We start from the raw sequence: 8,189 nt of genomic DNA on the forward strand, positions 1-8,189 counted from the left end.
TCGTGGTCAAAACTTACTGTTATATGTACATAGCAACTAAAGCATGTTTTTAGTTGCACCTTGGCATTATAAGTGCTCTCATTTCCCAAACTTTTCTTATCATTGAGAACGAAACAAACTGCTGTTTCAATGACCCTGAAAAGCTTGTGAGATAATGGCCACATTTAATAGAAATAAGAGCATTGATGCTGAATAGTGGAAAATCTACAACAGGTATGGAAGAGGCTCTGCCTTTAAAACAAGGTCTAGAAATGGGACAGGCTTCCGGATGCTGTGAAGCCAGACTCCATTTCTGCAGCCAACTTCGCGATACTGTAAGCGTTTGAGAAACTCCAGTGTTTACACATCAATGCCGCAGACCTGCTGCTCAAATTGAATGCCAGTCTTTTTTTTTATTCAAACATCTAATCACTATGCAAATGATTTGTGCATTACTTTCAGAATCAAAAGTAAAGAATTTATATAGAGAAAGGCTTGCAATGCAGTAGAATCTCTGTATATTTTGCAGAAATTAGGTCTGAGAAACCATCATACAAAATTAATTTTATGCATGGTCAACTCCAGGTTTGAGAGATGCCGTCACAAAAATTACACTAATAAGCATCTTTACAAAAGGCCTTTAGAGCAGCGTATAGTGACTTGCAAACTCATTAAGAACGAGCATGGCTGCAACTTATCAGTAAAAGTTCACTGACTTTTTTTTTTTTTTGCATCTTTTAGCCTGAAGTCATCCTGCTTGTTAATTGCCCCTGCCAGTCTCACAGCTATTAACTGCCACCAAGATGAAATGGAAGCAGACCCCCTTCCTAGCTGATTTTTGGAAGCTCATGTGTAAATTCGCAAAGTATGTATGCCTTTATGGATGTACACATAATATGCAGACATATACATGTATGTACACATATGCAAGTGTGTTAACCTTCTCCCCCTCATGAAGTCCATTCTGATGTAATGCATTTTAGTTATTTATGTATTTATATTAAATTCACTTTGTTGACATATCATGAGTTAGTACTTTTTAAAAAGAGCTTTAAAATCAAAAGGTATAAAAGCTAACAAGTCAAATATTCCACACTAATGGGCATTACATTAAAAAAAAGCCCTGGGGTGACCATAACCCCCTCCCTCACCAATGCAACCCCCCACCTTTTGGCTTAACTGCTGTAACAACCAATCAGATTTACTCAGATACAAGAGGTGCCTGCTACAGATTCATGAAACTACTGGCAAACAGAAGGGGTTCTATTTCCATTTGTGCAGGTGAACCAGGAAAGCTTGTAAGCCAATACAGCCTTGATTCCGGTGACTGTTTGCTCACTGTCAATTAGAAGACAAATACAACAGAGTTGCTATAATCCTGCTGCTAATAAGATGTTGCTTTTTGACAAGTTGAGTAAACCCAGGAGGGTCAAGCGAGGTTTTAAAAAAATACATTAAAAATTATGTTGTATTCTTTCTCCCTTTCTGTCTATAACTGAATTGTGTAGCAAGGGGTGGCTTCCTTTGCAAGATTCAGATCCACAGGACCAATTTAAGACAGTGCTTGCAAAAAAAAAAAAAAAAAAAAAAAAAGCCAATAGCTCAAAAAACAAATAAATGAAAAGTTGAAAACCTTTAGAATTGATCCTAATTTTAAAACTAGTTGGTGGTTTGCTAGGCAAAGATGTTTATTTTAAGGGGACAAAGATTTCAGCTAAAACACAGCCCCATTTCACATTGTCGTTGTTATCGTCATGCACCTTCAAGAGCAGCAGGAGAGAGATCAGTCATTGGTTTCTTTACTTTGAAGCTGAAGAGGGTGGATGATATGGGTGGGGGGGGGGGGGGGGGGGGGGGGAGACTGAGAATATCATTAGAAAATAAATCTCCCAAGGACTGTCTAAGGAGAGCAATGGGACCCGGCCAGGCAGGCACACGTTTCTTAAGATTTCTTGGAGTCCTGTGTGTTCCGTCTCTTTACATCACTCAAGTCAACAGGAGTAAATGCTGAAGGGAAAAAACACAAAACAATAATCATTATCAAATTGCATTTAAAAATTGTTCATTTGGATTCTATATATACAAGGACCGTTACATTTTTCATATTGCAAATATATATATTTTTTTTCACTTTTTTTATTGAAATTAAATATTGGATACATTCTTACAAGCAAAAACTAAAGGAACAGACTGACCGTAAAATGTTCCTTTTATTTTTTTGGACATGCCATTAACGTGACAGAATGTCCTGTATAATGTACTGTATATACTCACTGTTAAGCCCAGGGTTCGTCGTCTTCTCAACATACTGCTGGGGTCCTCTCTCACTCCGGTCACTGGACGACGCAAGGTCTCTCAGGACACACTGCCATGCTGGAAACAATAAAAACAACCAATTACCTTTATACCTTGTTGGTTCATCTTTTCAAAAGCAACAATAAGTCTCCTCTAGGCTATTCTTGAAGACAACTGTACAGCCAAAACACTGACTGCTAACCTATATTACATTTCACTTTTCAAATTAAATTGTTTCTTCTGATGCACCCTGCCCCTACAATAAAGCATGTAGTCAACATGTATGTAAGTGAGCAGCTCATTTTAGAATTCCTATGACAATGTATTTGGCATCTGGGTGACCATGTGAATGGAGAATTTACCATCATATATAAATCGAACGTTTTCTTCATGTGCTGGAGTGAAGAGTTCGCCAGTGTTGGTAGGGGACCGGGGGCTGGTGTTCCTCTTGCCATTTGAAACAAATCTAGAAGCAGGTGAGCTGAAATAAAACAGTTAACAGGATTGAAATGGCAAATCTCTCTGCCTTTCATTCAGATTCCAAACCTCTCTTTATTCTGGAGTACCATAAAGACACAGCAGTTTGGATAAACAAACATCACAAAGGTCTTTCACTGTGCTGAATGGTCCATTCAGCTGAAGTCAAATTAGAGCAGCACAGAACAGGCTGAATTATAATCCTGGAATTTGCCTGGGAAAAATAGCTAAACTGTAACTGGAGCCCTGTAGTTATCGCCTAATTAAACAGGTCCTGTTTCTGTTCATTAAAACACTCCCAATACACAGACTTAGGAATGGCTTATTTATGTGTACTGATATCTAGTTTTAATGACACCACCACACAAAACCCTTGAAAAAAAGCCTTACATTCCTTACAGAAAAAAATAACAAAACATTATGGCACGTTTGTAACAACCTTGCTTTAAAAACAGACCTACCTGGTCATCTCTTAGATCTTAAATGCCTTCCTGTTTCCTTCTTTTCCGCTGATCCACTTTACCTTTGTTAGATATCAGCAGGAATTTGGGTTTTTTCTTCCCTGTAAAAACAGTTAAAGGACCAGGTTAAAAAATGCAAAGTGCATGCATATTTATTCCCTGCAGCATGGCACTGAATTAAATAACTCCGAGCGGTCTGGGGGTGAGAGTGTTTGTGGCTGGTGCACCGACACATGATCAGAGAGAGCCTGGTCTTACTGTACTTTACTAAGCAGGAAAGTGTTCAGGGCCACCCACCATTCTGCTTTTCTTTTTTCAAAAGAGCAAAGACACAATACAAGTCCTGCAACCCCATTCAACTCCTGCAACATGCAGCCCCATTCGTTTTTAAACAGAACCCTGCACATCCGTTTTGTGGATTGTACCCTTTCTTTGATGAGGGTTATCAAAAAATATATATATTAAAAAGGATAGGTTGGGGCTATTCCACACTTCCCAAATTTTTATTGAACGCCCAATATAATCTGCATTTCCTGTTGGCATGAGTAAAAGACATTCACCCATTTACATAGAACAGCTGCTATTACTTAATTGTATTTAAGCAATAACAATCTTAAAAACATAAATTAAACAAATAAACACCAGAGATTATATTATTATAAAAGATAGGATGTTCGGATTTATTTTTGAAAGTACAAGAATGTTAACGGTTTTATGAAATTACACCTAATTTGTAAAGATGGGAGTGGAGCACACTGGACGGCAGTACTGTGTTTTACAGACCCAACTTACTGTTTCAAAAGACTCTCCCTGCCTAGAGGCTTTTACAATCGTCTCTGCAGCCAGGCTACTGGCAAATTCCACACTTTATTTTCCACTTTACCCCTTATTTGCAATCAGTCCTGTCCAGTCACGTTAATGTTTAAATTCTTAGACGACTTATATGAGATGAACATGAAATCGACTCGAGCGGAGTTACTGTGCAGCGGGCTCAGAAAATGCAATGGTTTCAATGGAAATAAAGGTGCATCACAGTCACTGCCGGATTACATCAGCATCGGTTTAAACTCAAAGCAACGTGACACATGACCATAATTAATTTAAATATGTAATACACTTAATATAAATTTTTTTTTTACCACTAACACATTTAGCGGCATGTAAATTGAAGGCCTAATCTAAGCTGACTGCTTTGTTTCATTGTCATGCAATGTAATCGTTTACTTTCGACTACTGCATCTTATTTTATTGTTTATTTACAGTCGATCTGCACATTTCTCTTTTCCGTTCACCGCGTCGTTTTCACCCTTCTAAATTACCAGGACAACATATGAACCAATAACGAACTAAAGTCTATAGTCATGGTGCAGTTTACACAATCTGAGCAAAAATCTATCATTTTAATTCACTTACCAGAGTCTTCTTCCCCTTGTTTCCACCGCAACTGCAGGCCTACACAGGCCGTGACGTTGCTAACCAACCCCTTCCGGGAAATACACAGGCGAACAGTGTTCTGCTGTGTTGTTCGCCTTTCCTATGATAAAGTTTTGTTGATAGATTTTTTTAATAACCTACAAACGTTAACCACTGACAGCCAGCAGGGGGAAGTAAACACTCAGGGATAATATAGGAATTTATTGATTCACATATACATTATTATAATTATAAAGAGTTTACAATATAGTAGCGCTTGTGTGAACTTGATCTTACGTTTCACTGAATCACCAGACCTCCAGGAACTGAGCTCAGAATGCCTGAATTAACCAAGGAATTTTTAAGAGGGCCCTGCCAAGTTTTTGGGATTCTTCATTTTGTGGCGGGTTTAATATAGCGGGAAGCGTATTTATAGACCCGTCTTAGACGTGAAAGCCATCCCATTTCATTTTTAGGTAACCATGTGCTATATATCCCTGAAAATGCACATATTCTAAACATTTTTACTTTTCCATAAAAGACATGACACATCTGTATTGTAATAAAAACTTTATTTTAGAAAAAAAAGGCATTCCACTTGACAAGAATAAAAAAAAAATTAAAAAGTAAGACATTCATATAACTCATTCAAAAACACCATGGTTACTGACAAATGATATCTGCTCATAGCTTCATTTGTATGAAACATAAGGATATTTTTAAAGATAAATAATTTATCTGGCATTGACATAATTGAAATAATAAAAAGGTATTTGTATTTAGTTGATCTCCATATCAAGCACCACGTTCTGGATCAAGTTGCTAGCCATCTCCTGTCTCCTGTTTGTGCATCTATTAAAAAAATCTGAAATCCACCTTTGGTGGTCAATTGGAATAATAATGTCTGCTGTTGATTGGCTGAAGATCAGCAGAACCCAAAGAGTTAAACTAGTATTATGCATATCTATTTAGTGCCTGGTTAGTTGATCCTGTAGTTTGTAATCAGACACTTAACAGAAGACACTGGTCACATGTAAAATACTTTATAAGTACACTGGCACATGTGCACAATAAGTTCTACATTTGTCAATTACTGAACAAATTACAGACTGATTTTGTTGACCAGCATTACAAACAGTGCATATATTGATATGCGTAAAGTGCAATACACAGGGCTGTGAGTGCAAAATTAATTCAAAATTAGTTTGGACATGCTGTTCACAGAGAAATTGACCTTCATGTGATCCTGTTTGAGCCTATAAACATCTTAACGACGGGAGTCAATGGTACCTAGCATTTTGCTATACATATATAGTGGTACTATACATTGCCGTATTTTCTGTATATTGAACACAGATCTCTATTTTTAATCTGTCATCAGCTTGACACAGAAGAAGCACCTTGATTATTATCATTATTATCCTTTTTTTTGTTAATATAAAAATACTCTTTTTACATCTTGCAACACAAACAGCTAGCTCAGAAGCAGATGCTGTGATTGGCAGAACAACCATATAGTTTCAGCTTCTGTTTCTCCCGCAAGTAAACCAATGGCAGAGCACCCCATATGCCCTAATGGGGTAGGGGAGTCTGAGAGAACATATTGCAATTAGTTCCTTTTTCTGTGACCTTGGTGTCTAAAGGGCAGACACAATTAGAGTCCTTTTCAGTTAACCGTCTGTCCAATAGAAGCTTGTCATTCAGACCACACCTAAACCTTTGAAGAGCATGACCAGTTCTTTGCTGTCAGGGTCAATGAGGTCAGCTGGTTTTTCACCGCCTTCATTCACCGCATCTACTTTGGCACCCAGAGAGATGAGGTATCTGGAGAATAAGAAGGGAGATACAGTCACTACGACATTACATAAACCAAGCTTCGAGAATACCCAAACTAAAATGGAAGATATTTAAGTAGAACCCTTTGAAAGCACCAGTTCAGGTATCAAAAAGGCCAGCATGTCAAACACTCACCTCGCAATGTGAGGGTAGCCATCACTGCAGGCCATGTGCAGCGGAGTCCAGCCGTTTTCGTCTTTCTGGTGAATATCAGCTCCGTATTTCACCAACAGCTTCACACACTCAAGGTTCCCTGACAGCACAGCCTCATGCAGCGCTGCCATGCCTGAAACAAACAGCAGCATTCACATCCCCATCTATGTTAAATCTAAAACATAATTAGAAGCACAGCTAATTTTGCTTAATAAAGTCGAATGAAACCTCCTGAATAATGTTACATTAACATACATACCTAGTAACATACTGGCACTGGCTTCCAGAAGACTTTTGCGATGTCGTTTTGTAGTTCCTTTAACTTTAATAAATCGCTAGTATGGCACAGCCACTCCATAAAACCAGTGTAATAGTAATTCACCCACCTGACAGGTATATGGTGTCCAATGTCACTTTCCTGGCCCTGATGAACCTCCCAACCTGCTCCAGGTCCCCTTGTCTGATGTGGTCCTGAAAGACGATGTCATTGGGGAAGTGCACTGTCCTGGCTGGCTTCACAGGGACTGTAGTGTTGTACTGGGACACTGGGTACTGAGAGTAGTACTTCATACTGAAAACTTTTGTCTCTCAAGGGAAAGTATGCCAATTCTGCAATCCACCTATGTATTCCACCTGTTTAGTAAAAGGTTAATTCCTCTGCTGTTGCACGTGTTGGGTGGGGGGGGGGGGGGGGGGGGGGGGGGGGAAAAAGATTTATATCTGGAACAACCTGGGCGGATTATTCATTTGAATAATCTCCGGTGTGCTTTTCTCAAAATCAGCTGTTTTTCTTAAGATTTAAAAAAAAAATAACAAGGAAGTCTTCTTTCCTTTTGTTCCTGTGTGAGCTTCACAGACTTGTGTGAAAAGGTCAATTAGTTTTGTGAGTGCTTGTTGAATGCTGAGACTGGGTCCCTATATATCTTCTGCAAGGACTATTTTGGTGCCTATCACCTCATAGATCAAGTGACCCTGCCAGAAACATTAGCCAACTTCTCAATTTACAGGTTATGTCCCACTGCATATCCCAGCTGTAGTATGTATGCACAAGTCTTTTGCCGGTGGCAGACCACATTTACACAGTTCTTGTAAACAGCAGAGGCAAAACATTGAAAACATTTACTGTAAGGACGTGCCTTGGATCAAATTATGTTGTTGCCAACCTTTTATATCTGCCCAGTACAGAGCAATAATTTAAGATAAAACACATCTGGGATAAGAACGCTGTGAACTGGGGGTGGGGTACCATCAGGTGGTTTGTTAAAATATATTTCTGTACACAAGACCACATGGTCAACAACTCCCTTTCACATGTTTGGAGGTTTTGACAACACTCTGGGGGTCATTAAGTCATGCTATTTGCAAAGCTATTGATAGTGTTAAAAAAAAAAAAAAAGCTCTAGTGTCTAAGGGTCAATTCCCCCCTCATGGATGGTCCTGCCTGGGAATGTGAAGGTGAATATTGCAACCCTTGAGCCAGCCTGCCATATACAACCAGAAGTTCAAGTCACTTGTTCATCAACAGGGGGTAAAAAGCAATGACATGGAACATTCAGACCATTGTGAAGAGGATGG

At 38.8% G+C, this 8,189-nt stretch overlaps 2 protein-coding genes across 2 annotated transcripts; both read right to left on the bottom strand.

The window, feature by feature from the left end:
- Positions 1–1,821: 1,821 nt before the first annotated feature.
- On the bottom strand, positions 1,822–4,721 carry mcrip1 (MAPK regulated corepressor interacting protein 1). Its single transcript, XM_041220858.1, has 5 exons — positions 4,626–4,721; positions 3,213–3,313; positions 2,637–2,755; positions 2,254–2,352; positions 1,822–1,986 (listed from the first exon to the last, which is right to left on the bottom strand). The coding sequence occupies exons 2-5, from the start codon at positions 3,218–3,220 to the stop codon at positions 1,922–1,924; spliced, it is 291 nt and encodes a 96-aa protein (XP_041076792.1). The 5' UTR covers positions 3,221–3,313; positions 4,626–4,721; the 3' UTR covers positions 1,822–1,921.
- A 506-nt stretch (positions 4,722–5,227) lies between these two features.
- Positions 5,228–7,301, bottom strand: LOC121295794 (protein phosphatase 1 regulatory subunit 27-like). Its single transcript, XM_041220843.1, has 3 exons — positions 7,001–7,301; positions 6,597–6,747; positions 5,228–6,449 (listed from the first exon to the last, which is right to left on the bottom strand). The coding sequence occupies exons 1-3, from the start codon at positions 7,182–7,184 to the stop codon at positions 6,326–6,328; spliced, it is 459 nt and encodes a 152-aa protein (XP_041076777.1). The 5' UTR covers positions 7,185–7,301; the 3' UTR covers positions 5,228–6,325.
- Between the last annotated feature and the right edge of the window lie 888 nt (positions 7,302–8,189).

Source organism: Polyodon spathula, chromosome 20, assembly GCF_017654505.1.
Source record: "Polyodon spathula isolate WHYD16114869_AA chromosome 20, ASM1765450v1, whole genome shotgun sequence".
Classification (NCBI taxonomy): domain Eukaryota; kingdom Metazoa; phylum Chordata; class Actinopteri; order Acipenseriformes; family Polyodontidae; genus Polyodon; species Polyodon spathula.